At 38.8% G+C, this 20,582-nt stretch overlaps 1 protein-coding gene across 2 annotated transcripts; it reads left to right on the forward strand.

The window, feature by feature from the left end:
* The first annotated feature begins 747 nt into the window (after positions 1 to 747).
* pih1d1 (PIH1 domain containing 1) lies at positions 748 to 18,645 on the forward strand. 2 transcript variants are annotated; one of them, XM_066642545.1, is made up of 11 exons: positions 748 to 900; positions 1,168 to 1,266; positions 3,677 to 3,734; positions 7,846 to 8,034; positions 11,827 to 11,888; positions 13,294 to 13,375; positions 14,218 to 14,314; positions 16,666 to 16,695; positions 17,889 to 17,967; positions 18,157 to 18,300; positions 18,554 to 18,645. In XM_066642545.1, exons 2-11 carry the CDS (start codon positions 1,186 to 1,188, stop codon positions 18,587 to 18,589), a joined length of 858 nt encoding a protein of 285 aa, XP_066498642.1. In that variant the 5' UTR covers positions 748 to 900; positions 1,168 to 1,185; the 3' UTR covers positions 18,590 to 18,645. The 2 variants fall into 2 exon arrangements, with proteins under 2 accessions (XP_066498642.1, XP_066498643.1); XM_066642546.1 differs by having other exon boundaries at positions 752 to 896.
* Positions 18,646 to 20,582: the final 1,937 nt, after the last annotated feature.

The following is a 20,582-nucleotide window of genomic DNA, read 5'->3' on the forward strand; positions in this document are numbered from 1 at the left end:
ATACCAAGTGTTGTATGTTTAAATGAAGTAAAGGCATTATATCTCATAGTAGCTGATTCAGCTGTGTGGTCTGTAAAATTAAAAGTATTTTTTAAAGCATTATGTGGCGTTTGAGTAATATCAGAAACTGGGAAATACCCATGTTTCCACTTCTAAATTGCATTTGAACGGCAGACAAAGTCATATATACCACTGGTAAACTAGGGATTCTAGATGATACACAAGTTTACAAGATTCAACATTTTACCTCTTCACTTGGAGAAAACGTGCAAATATGCATTTGTCACATAGTCTCTGTAGATAAAATTCAAATATGATAGATTTTTTTTATTATTCAAAAACTTTTTAGTTGTTATTTAATGATAAATCATCTTTTTGGGACAATGGGAAGTTCATTATTATTATTATTATTATTATTATTTCAATTAGGTTTTGCAGCTTTCAGACCACACCCCCATTCTTCTGAAATATTTTAGGAAAGAAAAGCTTCAAGAGGGTATTTCAGTGTCTGCATGGGTTTCCTCCTGGTCGTCCAGCTCTGTGAATTGTATCTTTCCTTAGGTGGATGTGTGTGATTTACTAAGTTAGTGTGTGGTGCCCTGCTTTGAGCTGGTTCCCTGTGCAGGGTGTGTTTTATAAAGCAGGGCACCACACCCTAACTTAGTCAATCACACACATATAATACGCACCTATTAAGATGCTTTCGGTTTCACATTGAATGGAAGAAATGCATAGCGTCTTTGAACTTTTATTTTGAAAGGCTGACAGCTTCTCTGTGTGAAACGGGACTCTTGCTGTGGAGACCGGTGTGTTAGCTAGCAGAGCCGCTTTATGTAGCACTGAGTTTCAGCTACTTTTAAAAGTCTGAAAGATTAAACCTCACAGTAAAGGGCTGAGTGGGTAAATTATGTTCTTATTCTGAGTGCTTGAATAATGTGGGTGTTGTTGAAATGGATTTGCTGCGTTTCTGTCTGCTAATATTAAGCTGGTTGCCTTGGTAACTGACCACTGTGTTTTTTTGCAGTCCCACATGCTGCAGTTTTTTAGTTTTGATTTCTAAAGCTGTAATTTGTCGCTAATTGAACACCCCACCGCTAATTGAACACTCCTAACCCCCCCCCCCCCCCCCCTCTCTCTCTAACTCTCTCTCTTTGTGTGTGTGTTTAGTGTGAATCCTATTAAGAGATGGACACTGACTCCTCTCTCCTCAGTTCTGAACTGGAGCAGCAGAGACAGGAGGAGCTCTATCAACAGCTATTACTGCAGGTAAAGTAACAACCCATTAAAGCTGAACTACGTCACTTTCATCACCATGAAGTTGAGTATGGGAGTGTATTCCATATGAAAGGAGTTCCTCCTCCTCTAGCATTCAGACCTTTGTTGACCAAGCTTTCTCTAAAATTCCCCCCATTGTATCCTATCCACAGTACTCTATGCATACTTTATTACAACTACTTTATCTTTAAGAAGTTATCCCCACCTACCATTTTATTTTTTTACTTTTTTTTTTTATCAGTGTTTTGTCTTATTGTTCTCACACATCCTACACACACACACACACACACATACATACATATATGTACAACCAAAGCTTTTTCCTCTGTATATTATAGTCTGTCCATAGTTTCTTTTTCTGTGGAGGGAAGTAAAAATAATATTAGATTAGAATGAGCAGAAGTCAGTTCTCTGTAGGGTACGGTGGCCAGGTGAGTCATATCAATGACATTTGCAAAGCAAACAAAAGCTGAGGACACAACAGCATTTAGGGACAAAGCTATTCCGCACATCTACAAACACGAGAACAGAATTACAACCACATAAGATGTAAGAATTCATAATAACAAGATACTTTCCCATAATTATGAGATGTTTATTTAGTTTTATTTTACATGCCATATTGTAACAATAAAAAGCTTTACCTTAATTATTTTATGTTGTATTAAATATATATTTTCTGCTGCTCTTCTCAACACTAAAACATGAATAACCTGTATGAACGAGCAAGCCTTTGGAGTACAACATCTAACCTGTTTATTAATGAAAAATGGCATTCCTTCAGGCCCAAGGCTGGTTGTCGAAAATTCCTGGACAGTGATTCGTTGTGGAGTGTTTACTCAGTAGTGATGTTTAGAGGGTGTGTGGCGGTGTACTCTATGTTTTGCACAATCTTCTGATGTATCACACAGTTGTACATGTTGCAGCGTGTATAACAAATGCAGGCAGATTACGTACATGGTTTTAAGACAGAGACAGAGTCTTGATTTTCAAGAACCAAACCCAGACTAGAGCCTAAATAAACATTTTTGGCATTAAATTAATAATTGCCAAACATGTTCAATCAGTGGATTCATTCTCTCAGTGGACAGGGACCAAAGATGTTAATTCTTTCCATTGTTCATGCTCAGGTATCGCAGATTGGCAAGTTTTTAGGCAGTTACCAGTTTATCAACACAAATGTAATCCTACAATAAACTTGGTATGGGATTTAGTGTAGTGCTGTTAGTGATCCAGAACTAATCTAACATGAGTGGCTGTCCTCATTAAAGCTCTCGTGCCTATTAAGTCCATGCAGCAATGTCCCAGCTACAGTAGCAATGGGGGGGGCATATATTTGTTAAAGCCATTAAGAAAGATTGGGTGTCTACAACACTTACAGTACACATTTCAATAGCCAGGGTCCTCTTTAGGGCAAGCCTAAACACAAATTGAAATGTATTTTCTTTATTTAAAGGTACAATGGGTATGATCTGGTATTTTTGCTCCTGGGCTCCTCCTACAATTGCAGAGCGTAATTCACTGAATTCAGGCGGGATGGTTTCCTGCCCCCCTCCATATACATAGTGCAGTTTCTGCAGTGCTGAGCCCAGAGTAGCAAGGACAGAAGCTTGGTTCTCCTTATAGGCCAGTGAGGCATCACAACGATTTTGAACCTATAATTTAAGGTAAATGTATTACCTAGGGTTGCTTTATTGTGACAGGAATGAAACAGGGCGATTGGGCTGGACATGATTTTATCAGTCTACATTTCATTAGATGGTAAAACACTGGAAGTTTGAATCATTTTTCTGAACTGATTCCTTCATATATATATTTTTTAATGAGTAACTCTTAAAGTTTCTCTTTAGTATTTTAGGCATTCGTTTAAGGTTAATCTTTCCAAATTCCCTTCAGTCCAGACGATGGGTTGGGCAGTGTGCCTCGAGGGACTGCTGTGTCCCATTATTTGGGTGAATCTCATTTCATGGTCGATTAGATTCATGAATCAGTCCGGCCTGAAATGCCTCCAACAGAACCTGTATTGTCTATTATCCCAGCCTCTTTAAAATGTAAAAATTGGAGAGTGCTGTCTCATAACTGTGGTATTTTAGGGAAAGCGGTTTGTATTTTAAAAGGGATATATTCTACCCCTTTTCCACATGTGAACAGTGTTCTGGGTCTTGATGTACATGAACTCAGACCATGTTCATTTCATCTTGACTTTCACAGGGCACATATCCAAGTGTTGAGTCAAGGGGCTTGGTTTGGTCTGTTTAATGTTTGTCCTTAGCTTTGATAATTGGCAAACCGTTAGCCTTAACTCAGCAATACATCTTGTATCTTGTTCTTCATAGCCAAGTCAAACAATGGAGAAGCGTGGTTAAAAGTGTTTGTTTGCTTTTGTCTTTCCTGTTTTTAGACCATGGGAAGAATACAGAGCGACAGTCTTCCTTCAAAGATCATCCGCCCGCAGCCAGGTTAGTCTCCAAATAGCCTCCTCCAGAAGCTGATTGGGCTATTTTGGACAGAAACTTTTACTTATCCAGCTGTGTTTACCTAATTTCTATGAGGTATGATGCATTTGTTCAGACATTCCTTGCACACTATATAGTGTTTTCTATACTCAACAATAGTGCACTAAAAAGGGAAAGGAGAGAGGATTTTTTGAGCTTTTTCTTGTAAACTACAAATAGTAGTACTTTAATAGTCTCAGTATATAATAATACAATCCCAAAAGCGAATTAAACTACAATATATTCATATCATCTTACCTTGAAGCTAACAGTCTATTGTTTACACACAGTATAAAACATTATTTTTCATAAAACAGACTAAAACCACAGACAGCACAAAAACCAAATTACAATTTATAATATGACAATATAAAAAAATCTTGCATTATTTACATAACTAATAAGAAATGTACAATACTGTGCAAAAGCCTAGAATCTTAGGCACCTAAGATTCATATTGTTGCATGAAATAATGTATTTTCTCCATAACTGTGGTGCTTGTAGAAAATTATAAGTAATTACAACAAGTACAAAACATTAATGCAATAAGAGGATTTTCCCTGAAAACTAGTAGATTTGTTTTTTTGTTTTTTTTTGCGAGTGTGGGAACAAAGTTTGTTACCAGATGTTCAGGTCCAGTTTTCCATTCATTCATTCATTCATTCATTCATTCATTCATTCATTGTCTGTAACCTCTCATCTAGTTCAGGGTCGCATGCACATACCAGTGTATAGGGTGTAAATTCAGACAGACCCTAGAAGTCTGAACCGAAGCCTTGTTTATACACAGCTGTTTGTTTTGGAACAATTCCACATTCTTCCACACTCTTTGTGCTTTGTTGCATCTAGTATCCAACTTGCTTAATTATGAAATCATTTCTCTGATATTTGTACACACTATTGATCAGATGCTGGATCAAAGAGCGCATTCCATAGAACCTCAGCCACCAATTAGAGTATATACATACTGATGGCTGCCTGCCAATCTGTGTGTGTTCACAGCCCCTAGTGCACTAGTGTGTGTGTGTGTTCACTGCCACAGATGGGTTAAATGCAGAAGACACTTTTTGTTGTACGTTATGCAGTGACAAATAATTGCACATAATAATTGAAACTTATTGTCCTTTCCCAAGCATCCAGCCCATATTTGGGATCAAAGTATAAAATCGTATTTGCATAATGACTTCATGCTGTTACATGTAACGAGGCATATGCTTATTACTATGCCACTGAGGCACAGCTGCTGGACCTGTAAAATGGCCCTGTGGAGGAAGATTTCATTCTGAAGAGGGGACGTGAGTTAATTCATGTGGAGTTGGTTTAGTTACAAAATATCAGATGTTTAGCTCAGATTTCTGGTACAATGTGCCAGAAGCATGTAACAACAAAATAGGGGAAGCACAACTAATCTGTTTCACAGAGGCACCCAGTTGGATTCAAGGAAAATCTGTGTGAGCTGTAACTCAAGCCGACAGACTACACTAACTCAGCACAGCATCTACACTGCATTTGTTTTGTTATTTATAGTGAAGCTTTGGGAATATTTTAAAACACATATAACTGTTTACATTTAATCACTGTCCAATTAAATACATGTATCACCATTTTTGTTGATTATTCACTACATCATTTGAACACAGCAGCTGTTCTTCACATTGTGTGACATTTTCATGATGAATCAACCCATAGAAATGCTCCAAAATGATTTGGAATACATTCTTTTTACATTCACTTTCTTTTCTTGTAAAGTTACTATTTTGAGAGATACATGTTATTAATTGGATTTGTTTTTACATGCATGCACTTTGGCTTTGCGGGAAATATGTATTTGTTACATAATACATTTTATACAATATCTGAATGTTTTTAAGTTAATATTTACAAATAACCAAGAGTTTACATATATATTTTTTGTCTCTACTGTATATTTAAAACTTAATGACTATAGTATAGCTATAAAATGCCTTTCACCACACCATTGTCACAAGTAGAAAGGAAGTGCAAGAGGAAAATGCAGGATTTCAACAAGCCCTGAACAGGACCTGTAAACATTTCCATGGCATCGGTCTCCTTTAATCTGTGTTAATCTGTAATTCTATTGTTTCTTTTTGTCAGTTTGATGGCAGACATTCAGAATGGCAGTGGGTAAAAGTTCAGTGTTTGGTGATGAATAAAACAGTTACAATAACAGTAATGTTTAAAAACCCCTTTACTAGATGTTTGACTGATTTATTGAGTTGAAATTATTTTATCATTTAGTTTATTCAGTTCTAAAAATCAACTAAATGGAACTTTCCAGTTTGACCTGTTACACTATTTTCCCTATAATACAGTTAAAGCAGTTATCCAGGGTGTTAATAAAATGTTTGATTTGGTCAATATACCACAATGACAAACCTCACATCATCATTCTCCCCCTATCCAAACAGCACTTTTCAGAACGGACCCTGTTGAAAACAAGCCACAGCTCATTCACTACCCCCTCCCCCACAAAACCTAAAGCACGCCACAGGGAAGCACGAAACACAGAAGCTGTTTTCACCATTTTTGCTCAGTTCCTTTCCTTCTCCAGTCTCGCTTTTGCATTTGTGTTTGATTTATGCAGAAACCATTATTTCATGTCTAACATTGTGCCCAACGCAGGGCATAGAAGGGCATTTGAGATTTGGTCTTGGCTTTGCTGCGGCATGGAAACTTCTCTCACTGATCACTCACACTTTCAGACAAGAGGAACTACTTTATTAAACTAAAGCCAAGCCAAAGAAGTAATTTAGGTCAACTGTCACGATAAATCATTATCCTCCAAGAATCTGAGAGCACAGGGACAGCAGGATTAGATTATTTACCTGTAAACGGGGAAAAGACTGAGGCAAAAGAATATATAGTCTTTTACACACTAAAACAAAACGAGTGAAATAACAGGATTATTGAAGCTTGTATAAGTTCTGTGTATGAATAACTAATTCGGTTATAACAGAATCAGGCACAGTATCAGAGAAATGCAATAAGTCTAACGTACTGACAGTTTTCTATTAGATCCTATGATGAAAATGCTAATTCCACGCTATCAGTCCCCATTGTGGTGCAATATGACCCCAAAACATCTCTTGACTTCAACCCATGTCTAACAGTCCTGGTTCTTTTGGGCCATCGCCACACATGTTGTAGTTTTCTCCTCACTCAGCAACACAGCTGAATGTATTTTGTGGTGGGTTACTGTGTACTGATGTGTCAGGTCAATGTATTGCTTCAGTGAAAATCTTCTTGTGGTACTTTCAGGACATTCTCAGACCACAGCATAGGAGTCCAAACATCAGTCACTGTATTGTTTCAGCTCTCGTACTATTTAAAAAGATCATTCTCAAAAAAACAAACAAAAAAACCCTCCACAGCTGCTTCTCTCCTGGGAAATCTCAAAATTTCTGATGAATATACCAGCAACTATTTTGGAAAAGAATAAATATCGTGTCCACTACTGTTAGTTTCCACAGAAAGAGTCTATAAGCGACTCAGACACATGTAATAACTTTTTCTTCACATGAAGTTGCAGGATGATTTTGGTAGAATACACTAGAATGGATAAGAAGCTGTTAATCAGTGGGCTTCTCAAACCAAAACGCTTTTTCCATGTAAATAAAGAACTTTTTTTTTCCAGTGGATTACATTTGATTGCCTTGAAGAGGCCAATGAACAGGTTAAACAAATGTCCCTAGAACAGAGGTGAATTTTGGCAAACTGCCTCTGGCTCAGTTGAATTCTGGAATCGTTACAGAATTTACAGAGATTAAACTACAGAGTCTACTATCTCCCTCTCTTTTCCTGCTGATTGTGGGGATCGTGCCAAGCTCACTTTTTTTATACATTAAGCCAAGGCTTTCACTGCAATTCTCACCCTCACTGTGCCAAGACTATCCTCCTCAGCAACAACGTTATAAATAGGCAAAAGAGAAGTGAAAACACTCTGAGATAAACTTAAAGAGAATGACACAGGATAAGTATAAAAGTATGAAATGATAATATTAAGCATTTTCCAAAATAACTCAAAATTCACTATTACTTTCCCCTTTCTTTAAAGGAATGTGTGTCAAGACCTCATCCCTGACTGACCAGGAGAAGGTTTTTGTAAACATCTGTCAATCTCAGGATGTCCCACCCCCTCCGCACCTGTCCCAGGATGCCCTGGTGGAGCTCCTAGAGTCAGACGACCCCACAGGATACAAAGTACCCATGAGCCTCGGCGAGGCCCACGCGGAAATGGACAACAGTGAGCATCTCCCATCATTTTCTGCTGAGTCACTCCTCACACTTCTCTTTCCTATAGATTCGCTGGCAAAGGATATTAGATTTTAAAGTAACATTTAGATGTGTAAATAAGTTTTAATGTGTGTTTTGTTTAAGGTGTTCTTTAAAATTCAAACATTTTCCCACTCTCTTGTCAGTTTATGGTAACTGTTGTGTAGTAGTAACATGAAAATCATCATTTTATACTTATAAAGGAAGTAGTTTGAAAATGTACAGAGATTCATTTATTGTTCAATGCATTCTCTGAGATCCATTAGCAAAATATTAGGAAAATATTTGTCCTTGTTCTTGGTGTTAATAGTGAATCCAAAAGTATGTGTAAGTTTTGGATTAGACCATTTCAATATTATAGTCTGAAAAAAGGGTTACAAAGGGTTTTTTAAGTGATGACATAGAAGAACCACTATTGGTTCCGTAAAGAACCATGTTAATTTAAGAGATGTGAGTGTAGAACCTTTTAAAGGTTTAAACATCTTTTTTACCCATTTAAATATATTAGTAAAATGTTTCTTTGTGGAACCAAAAGTGGTTCTTATGTGGCATCGATCAATAAACCATTTGTAGCACCTTTATTTTTAAGAGTGTAATGTAGGGCTGCAACTAATGATTATTTTGATAATCGATTAATCTGTCGATTATTTTTTCGATTAATCAATTATTAATCGGATAAAAAGGAAGACAAGCCAAATTTGGTTTCCTGTCTGTTACTAGTATATTCAGGATACCATCAGTGAAAATAGCTGCTTGCTGTAGTGTGCAGATCTTCAAAACATAGTCAGCAATGCTGGGCTGTTTTTATCTGAGGTGAGAGAGAAAGTGTAGATATGAACATATTAACTTAAAAAAGGTGTAAGTACTGTACTAAAATGCAGACAACAATGCAGGCAAATTGAAATTACATAAATTGATATTGGGTGATGCTGCCATGTGCTGAGAATAAAAGGGAAATTCAGCTAACACATATGATCAGTTATGGTTAAGATATTTAAGATTTTAGAGAACTAATGTTGTAAGTGTATAAGTAACACACAACCTACCATCATTAAAAATTAGTGTTTACATGAAGAATTAACCCAACCATTACATTAATTTTATATTTATCAATATTTAACAGTGTAAGTAATGTAATATACACTTATAATGTAATATACACTTGGCTGTGATACTCAAACACTAACACACAATGCCAGTCAGAAAAGACCTTGAAAAAGACTTTAAATATATTATTTTAAAAAATGTTTGGATTGATTTTTTTTAAACTCTGAATGTAACTGCCGCCACATTTAAGGTGGAACGGAAAACTCGCTAAATACAAAAGTGATATAAATTTACTAAAAATGAGGCATCTTGTTTAACTACTCTAGCAGGCTCTAGTGACATTGAGTGAGAGGAAAAACTAACATCGCTAACGCTAGCTTGAGTAAAACTACGGCCTGTTTTGGAACTGCTGGTGGAGCTGACACATTTAAGGCTCTAGTAACATTTTAGTGAGAGAAAAAGTAGAATTAACTTACTATACTTAATCTCTTTCACACATAGCTCCAACAGGCTTAATTTTCAGGTGCTCATGCAGTGATCAGCTGTGCACATTTTGCACCTGTAATGTAAAGTGTTCCCATACTTTTGATGACTTGGGTCGTACATTTTTCTCTCTGCTAACATTATCCTCTGCTGTGACCGCCTCCGCCATTTTTCAAACCCTTCTTCCAGAGTTCGTCATGTGTAGCAACTGTACCTATGTGTATAATAACTTAGACCCAACTAATCGATTATTAAATTAGTTGCCAACTATTTTAACAATCAATTAGTTGTTGCAGCCCTAGTGTAATGGCTGTCTTTTGCTTCAAGCAGCAAATATATATGATAAACAATTTTGTAATAACAATGACAGGTGTAGTTTTTATTATGAGATTACATCAGGGGGTATTCCTCAGTTAAAGGACAGATGATACCTTGTACCAAGAAATCTACACAGATCAGTGACATGATCGAGTGACTGCACAAAACGCAACGCTCCCATTGCAGTCAATACACCTGTGTACACCGGCCACTAGGGTCAGTGCATGATGTGACATATTATTTTTTCTGTTCCTGGCATGTCTGATAAACAGCATATATTGAATGATACTCCATTTTAGCTGCAGTCTGCAGCTGTTTTCATAATGATCAGTTGTTGATTTACGTTCTGACTTGATGTGTAAGTTTCACGTGTGTTGTAGACCCAAAGTGACCGGTTGACTCACTCTGTTGTGCTGTTCTCTTGAGGACACCATGTAACAGAAATATCTTGGTGTGTTCAATAATACTGGCACAACCTTTCTAAAGCAGCAGTTTGAGGGCTCCTGGGCAGCTGCAGTGCATACATGTGGTTAATCAGAGCTCTGCTTTGGTTACCTTTGGTCGGCTTCTGTTTACTTCTGGAAACATAAGTTTATTGCAGGGTTAGGCATAACAGCTCCAAGCTTGTACAAGGATCTCACAAGGATAGTTAAACACAGCACAGTTACATCCTTGATAATGAATTAAACCAGCATAATACATAAAACCATTCTCATAAGAAAAAAGTAAACCATACACTCAGACTGAGCTGGGAAATTGGTCTTTGGAGACAGTCCTTTTCCCAGGGCTGGCATAGTTTTTATTTTCCTTTTTTTTTTTTTTTTTTTGGGATGTTACCATATTACAATATAACTGTGGAGTTTTACTGAGTGGAGGCTTAGCTGACAGAGTAAGAAACATTTTAACAAGTAATACGGATAACAGGACACTTTGAAAAATAAAAGTCTAAAAGACACACCAAATGAAAGAGTCTGTCGCCACTGCCACCTACTCACACTGAACACACTTCTATGTGAATTTTTTTTAAATGTTTTTTTATGTCATATATCAGTAAAAACACATTTATTATTTACATGTTAAGTCTTATTTGGTGAATAATGAAACTAGTTGTTTTATAATGATTTTAATAATCAAATAAATCTGTTAAACTCTCCTTATTAGGCCTAATGATGTCAAAGAAATTGGAAAAAATAAAAAATAAAACAGATAGTGGGGCACGGTGGCACAGCAGGTAGTGTCGCAGTCGCACATCTCCTGGGACCTGGAGGTTGTGGGTTCGTTTCCTGTTCGGGGTGACTGTCTGTGAGGAGTTGGTGTGTTCTCTCTGTGTCCACGTGGGTTTCCTCCGGGTGCTGCGGTTTCCTCCCACAATCCAAAAACACACATTGGTAGGTGGATTGGCGACTCAAAAGTGTCCATAGGTGTGAGTGTGTGTGTTGCCCTGTGAAGGACTGGCGCCCCCTCCAGGGTGTATTCCCGCCTTCCGCCCAATGATTCCAGGTAGGCTCTGGACCCTGAACTGGATAAGCACCTACAGATAATGAATGAATGAAAAACCAGATATTTGTTATTTACATGTTACAAGGCTTATTCCTGTAAATAGTGAAAATATGTATTTTCTGATTACTTTTAAAGCTTAATACCTCTATCAGATGCTCTTTTTACATCCCAAACAAACAAACCAAGTGAGTACTCTGGTGACGCATATCTCTATAGTCTGTTGTGACTGGCTGAGGGAGGGCAAAAAAACTGGGTGCTTGCTGTTAATGGAAACATTAATGTTCATGTCTGGTCCTAACCGTGCCCATGTGTTACATTTCTGTGTAAATGAAGTTAGAGAAAATGGGGAAATAAAGGAAAATGATGTAGTTGTAGGTATTGCTTTTAAATTATTTTTTTTAATTGTTTTTGGCAGGCTCAAAAAGCTGTGTCGTGTATGATGTCGTGATTAATGAGGAATTCTTCCAGAAGTGCCAGGTAGTGTGTTTGTGTGTATGTATCTTCCTGTCTCTCTCTCTCTCTCTCTCTCTCTCTCTTCACATGACACTCAAAATTGCTCAGGTGCATCCTGTTTCCACTGATTGTCTTTCTATTGTTTCAACAACTTGACTGGAGTCACCTGTGGGAAATCCAGCTGATTTGGAAAGGCACACTTCTGTCTATATAAGGTCCTGTAGTTGTGTCACAGCACAAAACAAGCCATGAAGTCCAAGTAGCTGTTAGTAGACCTCTGAGACAGGATTGTATCAAGAAACATATCAGAAACATTTCCGCAGCATTGAAGGTCACAGTGAGCCGGACACCCATCCAATCTGAGTGAACAAGGTTGAAGGGCCTTAATGAGGGGTGTGGCCAAGAACCAGAGGGTTACTCTGGCAGGGCTTCAGCATTGCTCCGTTGAAAGAGGAGAACCATTTCTGCAGCACTACTCCATTCAGGCCTGTATGGTAGAGTGGCCAGATGGAAGTCACTCCTCCGTAAAAAGGCACGTAACAGTCCGCTTGGAGTTTGACAAAAAGGCACACCTGGAAAACAAAATTCTCGGGTCTGATGAAACAAAGATTGAACTCTTTGGCCAGAATGCCAAGCGTCATGTCTGGAGGAAACCAGGCACCATCCCTACAGTGAAGCGTGGTGGTGGCAGCATCATGGTGTGGGGATGTTTTTCAGCAGAAGGAACTGATAGACAGTCAGATAGTCAGCGTGGAGGGAATGTACAAAGGGATTGTGGCAATGTACAGAGACATCCTTGAAGAAAACTCTCTAGAGAGCTCTCTAGACCTCAGTCTGGAGCGAAGGATTTCTTCCAACAGCACAATGACCCTAAGAACACAGCCTAGGAAACAAAAGGAGTGGCTTCGGGCCAACTTTCTGAATGTTCATGAGTGGTCCAGCCAGAGCCCAGACTTGAACCCGGTTGAACATCCCTGGAGAGATCTTAAAATGGGTGTGCACCGACATTCCCCATCCAAACTGATGGAGCTGCTTCTGCAAAGAAAAATAGGTGAAACTGCCAAAGAATTGGTGTGCCAGGCTTTTAGCATCGTACTCAAAAAGGCTTGAAGCTGTAACTGCTGCCGAATGTGCTTCAACAAAGTATTGAGCAAAGGCTGTGAATATTATGCACTTGATGCTTTTTGTTTATTATTTTTAATAAATTTGCAAAAATTCCAAACAAACTTTTTTCACTTTGTTATTATAGGTTATTATGTGTAGAAGTATGAGGGGGAAAAATGAATTGAATCCATTTTGAAATAAGGCTGTAACATTACAATTTGTGGAAAAAGTGAAGCGCTGTGAATAATTTCCGGGTGCACTGTTTATGCGAGATGTGAACACTGTATTAACAGACGTCGTGTGGTGCTTGCTTTAACTTCTGCAGAAGGACACATTGTTCCAGCAGTTTCTGATTGCTGTGTCACTGGAGGGATTGGAGAATAAATACAGCCTGGAGCTGAGCCGAGGTCAGTGTCTGCCATGAGAGCCATGATTTGCCGTTTCACTCTGGATAACTTCTTAAATTAACAAATTTAAATATTTTCAGTTTTTATAGATGATTGTGTGTAAAAATAATCACTTAAAGTACAGCCCCCACCCCCCAAAATAATGACGAAAAAAAAACCAAAGAGGACAGATTCTCTGATGACTTTTTAAAAAAATAACTACAGACTTGTCTTTTTAAGCAGGATTTTGAGTAACTGGTATGTATTGCTTAATGTTTATTTTTGACGCCATTGACCATAAAATTTGTATAGACAGACTCGCAAACTGTGTTGGATTCTCGGTTCATACCTGCAAGGCAGGAACTATTTTGTGGAAAAAGAAAAGATATTTCTGAGAGTGTGCCTGTGACCTGTGGGTTCAATTTTGGTCCACTCCTATTTAAGCTATACATGCTTCCTCTTGGCCAGATTCTACAAGATCATGGGCTATTCTATCACAGCTATGCAGATGATACTCAGATTTACTTGGTCCCGTCTCCAAATGACTCTGGTCTCAGTGCCTCACTGTGTAAGTGTCTTAAGCAGGTCTCTAAATGGATGGGACACTACTTTCTACTTTTTTTGTGATGCAGGTCTTGCGTTGATAGCAATTCCGTATTTTTTAAGCCCTTGGAACCCCCCATTTATTTTTGTTTTGACATTCTCCTTTCTATTGTAAATGATTTATCTGATCTAATGTCCTAAAAAAACATTGTATTAATTGCAGGAAGAGTGGTCTGTGGTGTTTACAGAATTATCCAGATGTGCTTGTTTATTTCCCTAGATGGTCTTTTGTGACATGACATTTTTTCATTTTCTTTCAGACATAAAAATACTGAAGAACAGGAAGTTCATGGGCTCTTTGACAGAGCAGAACATTCGCACCAAGAGCAAACCTGTCATTCAGGAGATCAGCTCTGAGTAAGTGTGTCAGTGATTTTCAGGTATCAGCGTGTAGGATTAAGCTGTAGTTACCCTGTGCTATTTCACCGCCTCATCACGCTCATCTTCTCACTGTAAACACAGTCAGATATCTTTGATGTTTACTCTGCTCCTACACTCACAGAAACTCAGGGTATGATGCAGCTCAGTAGTACAAGTGTTTGTGTTAAATCAAGAAACTGCACAGTGCTCTAAGTCCCCTGTTTCATGCTGGGAAGTTGTCAGCCTTTCAAAATATAGTAGTAAAAATACTGCTGTAGTGTCCTAAATGCAAATAATTATTAAACCTAAGCCCTTTCACACATGCATAGTGACCCAGAACCATTCCAGACTTTATCCGTAGGAGCTGGATGTGTGAACACATACATCCATATTTTTTGTATGGGAAGTTACCCAGACTTTATCCTGCCAGCCCCTTAATACAAAAACCTGCGTAAAGTCAGAATGAACCAGGAATAGAGCTAGGAATGCTCTGGAGACTCATGCTTTGCCTCACAGGCAGTTCTCACTCACTCCTAAAGCACTCTGATGTGGAAAAATTCCAGCTGTACATTACGTGTGTGAAAGGACCTAATTCTCTGGACTTTTTCCAGAGTTCATAAATGAAAAATATGATTAAATTACTCACATTTATGGCTCAGACTCGTACAATAAACTAAAGCCTTATGCATCGCAGTCAGGGGCTGCACTGACGGGGTCGTCATGTCGTGTGGATGCGTTTAATAAATAATTCTGTTCACTTCACTGACTGCTCCTTTCACAACTCACTCATGGCACACAAACTGTTAATGTCTGTCTGTCTACATATTATGGAAAATAATAACCCAAACAGTTTTTATCAAAATATTCTGATTATATTCTCAAAAGCATCTGATTTTCAATCAATTCAATTCATTCATTCTGTAACACTTGTCCAATTCAGTTTCGGAGCCTACCCAGAATTACTAGGCGCAAGGCAGGAACACAGGCAGGAACAAGGCAGGGGCACCAGTCCTTCACAGAGCAACACACTCACACATTCACTCACACAGTCACATCTACGGACACTTTTGAGTCATCAATCCACCTTCCAGCGTTTGTTTTTGGAGCGTGGGAGGAAACCGGAGCACCTGGAGGAAACCCACTCAGACACGGGGAGAACACACCAAACTCCTCACAGACAGTCACCCGGAGCAGGACTCAAACTATTTATTACTATTAATTGTAAAGTTTGTGTTGATTTCATACGCCCAATTTCATCTCCAGGACTTGTGTTATGTTCTATAAGGAAAGAAAACAAATATCCCCCTCTCTTTCTGGAGAATAGTGTAATGAACTGTTGAGGACCACAACTGGATTTTAACACTACTACTGTGTTTTTAAAGGTGCATTTTAAACTGTACTTTTGGTGACCAATAATGTACTGCTGTACATTTTTGGGAGTGTACAATATTTGTATAAATATGAACAGAATAATACATTCTGGTTTATTATAAAAACACACATTGTGAGTTGATTACTATTATTGTTTTATTAAGGCTTTTACATTTTTAAAAGTTTAGATTGGGGACAAGGGCAGTGTAGCTAAGTATTGATATTAAAACCATGTAAAAAAAAATGAAATCTTATTGATTTTAGTGTGTAATTTTTGATTGACATTTTTGAACATAAGCTATATATTTGTAATAAAGTATTCCCAACATGAACTTATATCCTGGGGATGTAAAAGTTCCCTTACTTGAATAATCCCCCAAATAAACAAAGAAGATCTTATCAGGCCTCAATCTGAATGAACAGAGTCACTTGGACTCACCAGGTTGTGTGTCTAGCTGTCAGTATCTGTGCTGTGTTTTTTGTGGAAGGTGAAAGTAAATGTTGCGGCTCAGATGTGGCAGGTTTGTGTTTGTAACCTAAATACAATCAAAACAAATGCATCACTCTCGACTGACATAAAATTCAGTTGAAGCCAAACAGATTAGCTCCTGTGCCAGGTTCTGCAGGTGCCAAAGAGCAGTTGGGAGGTTTAGAGCACTCCCTTGTAAGAAACCGCAGAAATTCTGGTTATATACTATTCATACTGTTGTAGACTTTAAAAGCTAATGTTATAATTGCCTCCGATTTCTCCCAGAGCTATTATTGCAGAAGCTTTCACTTTTTGGCACAGAAGCCTTATGTATTTGTTTAGCACCACATTCTGTTTCCTGAGATTTTTATTTATATAATTTTTGGAGACTGATATTTTGGAGCACACTGATTCAGGGTCAGAATAATGAATAATAAGCTATTGTTCAGAATAAGAACTCTGTTAGATACAAAGCTGTAATTTCTCTAAATGTGTTCTTTGTGAACAGCCCCCAATCACAGCCGTCTGCAGTGAAACGGTGAGTTTATTTTATTGTTTTTGTTTGTTGGTTTGTTTGTTTTTTCATGTGATTTGTAGTGTGTCGTTGGTTGTGGCTTAAACCACACGTACATCTTGTACGTACGTACATGTTTACAGCTGGAGATTATGTGAAAGATGGAGGATTTGCGTTTGTTGATGCTTGCAGTTTCTTAGTTTCTCCCTCTACTTCGTTTAGCCTGGGACCAAATGAGAGATAAAGTGTTTCAGTACACTTTCTTTAGTACATCATGGACTTCCTCAATATTCCCAGAACTCCAATCAGCTGCACATGCAGTAAAAACACAATAGGGGTTGTGGGTCAGGCTGTGACAGCACTGTAGCTGCAGCTGCTTATTTTTCTAGGTTAGAAACACCAGGGCTGTTCAAACTCCACTTATCAAAATCTCCACAGAGCTGAACATACATGTCCGAGCCCCTTTGAGGACATGGAGAAAACAAAAATATTTGCATTCCCTCTCCCGTTCCTCTCAGATATTTTTATTCCCTCATGTAGGAATTGTAAGAGAGACGGAATACACATGTCACATGCTTTTGCAATCCCAGGACTCCAGTATTTCTGTATGAGAGTTATGCTGGAGTTTGCTGAAAATACTTTGATTGAATTTAAACTCTTGGATTGACAAGGTTTGACAAAATCTTGATAACATTTTTGAAAAAACAGGTGTTTAAAAAATGCAAGAAGTCACAGGGAAAATGGGCACTTTCATATAAACAGAACTTGCAGCTTTTATCTTCGAGAGAGAGGAGAAAATCAAGCTCCACTCTTCAGGTCTGAACACATCCACAGCTGCTTGTGTCCCTCCTTCCACTGCGAGAAGAGAACTCAGCTCTGTGGGTCTGAAAGGATGTGGAGCTTACTGAGAAAAGGAAATAGAAACAAATGAATAACATTTAGCCTACGAATGCCACAGGGATCTCACTATAACTGAACGTTTTATGGATTGAGGGAACCTTAAACTGAAACCAGCGTCCAACGCTCACCATTGAAGGAAGGGTGAAGATTGTGCCACAGATTTATTTTGAGAACTGGAGGTCAGGAACAGTGCCAGTGTTAAACACAGAGGGGGAACCCCCTCAGGAAATATATATATATATATAACATGTTGTTAATGTTCTAATTTCATCTCTAATTTGCTTCAGAAAATATTCATAAAGGTTCATTCTTTCCAGCCCACAGTTCTGTTTATGGGCAGAGCCTCCTGTGGGGGATGCTGAGTTTCTGGTTGCTGAGATCCAGCTTCCTGGGGTGGTGAGTAAGAGCTGGTCTCTGGGGTTCACTCCATCTTCATCTCCTTTAAAAGGTCTTTACCAGCTGTGGAATGCTTCTGAAAGTGATTTGATATCTCTCTCTCTCTCTCTCTGTCTCGCTATTACTCTCCCTCTTGCTCTCTCGCTATTACTCTAAATCTCTTTCTCTCTTGCTATTTCTCTCTCTCAGTCCTCTGCTCGCTCTCTCGTTCTCGATTTGGGAGAGGATAGGCTGGTACTCACTGCTCGGCCCTCTCTCTTCCACCTGGATATTTTCTTGCCATTTTTCATTGACCAGGAGAGCAGTGTGGCCCAGTACCACACCATTACACAGGTAAGAGCCACCTCACTCTCGCCCTCTCACACCTGCAGCAGAGTCAGAGCAACATTTATATCCCACATTCTCTCTCTCTCTCTCTCTCTCTCTCTCTCTCTCTCTCTCTTTCTTTCTCACTTTCACTCACTCACTGTCTCTCTCTCTGTATCTATCTCTCTCTCTTTAACTTTATATACCTCTATTATTGTGTCATTAAAACCTGTACCCATCCCTAATGCTATCTAAATTTTCTCTCTCTCTCTGTTCTCAGGGGCTCACAGTGACCATGCCAGTGCTGTCTTCATAAAAGTATTTTAATTGTATTTATTTTCAATAAAGCCTTTCTCTTTTGTTGCACAGTCTTTATTGTGGTGGTTGTTGTTTCCCGGTGTTAATTCTGACTGGTTTCTATTCGACTGGATCGGTGTAAATGAGTAACAGTTGGTGGATGATGTCATTACTCTGACCTGTAGATTGACAGTGTGTTATTTGATCACAGTCAGAGATAAGGATTTTTTTTTTCTTTTTTGTGGCGTCTAATCGGGCGATTCATCATTAACCCTGTAACTCCCACTGAGCCGAGAACTGCGTCTCCTCCTCGGCCTCGCTTCCGTCCCCAGAGCTCCACAGACACAGCGCTGGACTCAAACATCACAGTTCCCAAAGGAGGAAATGATGGAGCTGTGGGAACAGAGCTCTAGAGACCCCAGACTCTCCAAACAACAGCACACCAGAACCTGCCCCACTCACAACACACTCTGCTCTAGAACATTCTTATAACACTATTCTAGAACTTATTTCCCTTATCCACAGTTCTAGAATGGTCTGCTCTCATTACTGTTCTAGTGTTGCTATTCACACGCGCATTTTTCTAGAATCCCCGTTCATGCTGTTCTAGAATACGCTCTTCTTTATCATGATGCTATACCATGTTCTCTTATACACACAATTCTGGAATGTTCTCCTACTTACACGGTTCTAGAATGCCTTCTTCTTACAGTGTTCAAAAATGGTGTCTTCTTACTTGCAGTGTTACTTTAAACTCTCCTTTACTTGTTCTAGAACAGTGCCTTTTACTTGTTCCCATCTTGATCACACTTATCTAGAACAATCTTCCCTTAATCACTTTGTACTAGAATGTTCTGAATGAATAGCATTAATCATGATCTCACTTTTTTTTTTATTTGCCTTCAGAGTGAAAATTGAAAGCATGTCTTCTGAGAAGGGTTTACTGTTAAATCCCTGCTCTATTTTTGGTCCTCCTCTCTTCCCTTTGTTGTTTCCCTCTTTTTTTATCCCTCCGTTGGTGAGTGAGGTCAGAGCTTCTGTCTCTCTTAATCCCCCAGCAGTGGTCATCTTTCTGTCCCAGAGTTCAATGCTAATCCACCCATGGCCGTGTGCCGTATCTGCCCCCAAATATTTAGGTATAAAAAGCTGCCTATTGTTCATCATCACAGTCTCTGGGACCCCTGCCTCTGCACTCTCTGCCACTCTCTTCCTCCTCTGACCAAGGTAAACAACACAGTGAAGTGTTCTCTCTCTCTCTCTCTCTCTCTCTGTGTGTGTGTCTGTCTGTCTCTCTGTCTCTCCTCATCGTCTTAACTCGCTCACTGAGTTCCAAATTACAGATAACTTTTTATTGTATTATTAGTGCATGGTTGGTGGGGTGTGTGTGTGTGTGTGTGTGTGTGTGTGGTTGGGGGGTGGGGGGGTTATAAGTGCCTTTATCTTGGGTTTTTAGGATGGACAGATAAAGCCTGTTTTAGTGCACAGTGATTTGTTTCATATATCTGTACAACAATGTTTCAACGCACAGCGAAGTGAGAAAGGACTGTAAAATAGGACATTTGAAGGAGAAATTAGGCAATGACCTAAAATACAAACTTCAGGCTGTAAACTAATCACAGTTTTAAACTCACAGTTTAAAAGGGAAAGCAATAATAAAGAACAAATACTGAAACAATTGCTCAAAATATTAAAATAAACATGAAACACCAGTTACAGTAGTTTCATTGCCACAGGTCACTGTCTGTGAGCAGTGCGGTGTGTTCTCCCTGTGTCAGTGTGGGTTTCTTCCGTTGCTCTAATTTCCTCCCACAGTCCAAACACATGCTGGTAAGTGGATTGACTGAGTGAAATTGTCCACAAATGTGAGCGAATGTGGTTGACTGGGTGAGCATGTGACGCTTGGTGGTGGGCGGGTGCCCTTTCCAGTGTTGCTGTCTTGTTCCCAAGTATTTTGAATGGGCTTTGGACCTCCTGGGACCCTCATCTTGATAAAGCATGTTAAAAACACAGGT

Source organism: Hoplias malabaricus, chromosome 13 (assembly GCF_029633855.1).
Source record: "Hoplias malabaricus isolate fHopMal1 chromosome 13, fHopMal1.hap1, whole genome shotgun sequence".
Classification (NCBI taxonomy): Eukaryota; Metazoa; Chordata; class Actinopteri; order Characiformes; family Erythrinidae; genus Hoplias; species Hoplias malabaricus.

Coding starts and splice junctions, on each gene's coding strand:
- pih1d1 (XM_066642545.1), top strand. CDS start 1,186: ATGGACACTGACTCCTCTCTCCTCAGTTCTGAACTGGAGCAGCAGAGA. Junction 1,267..3,676: donor ATCAACAGCTATTACTGCAG/GTAAAGTAACAA, acceptor TCCTGTTTTTAG/ACCATGGGAAGAATACAGAG. Junction 16,696..17,888: donor CAGCCGTCTGCAGTGAAACG/GTGAGTTTATTT, acceptor CATTCTTTCCAG/CCCACAGTTCTGTTTATGGG.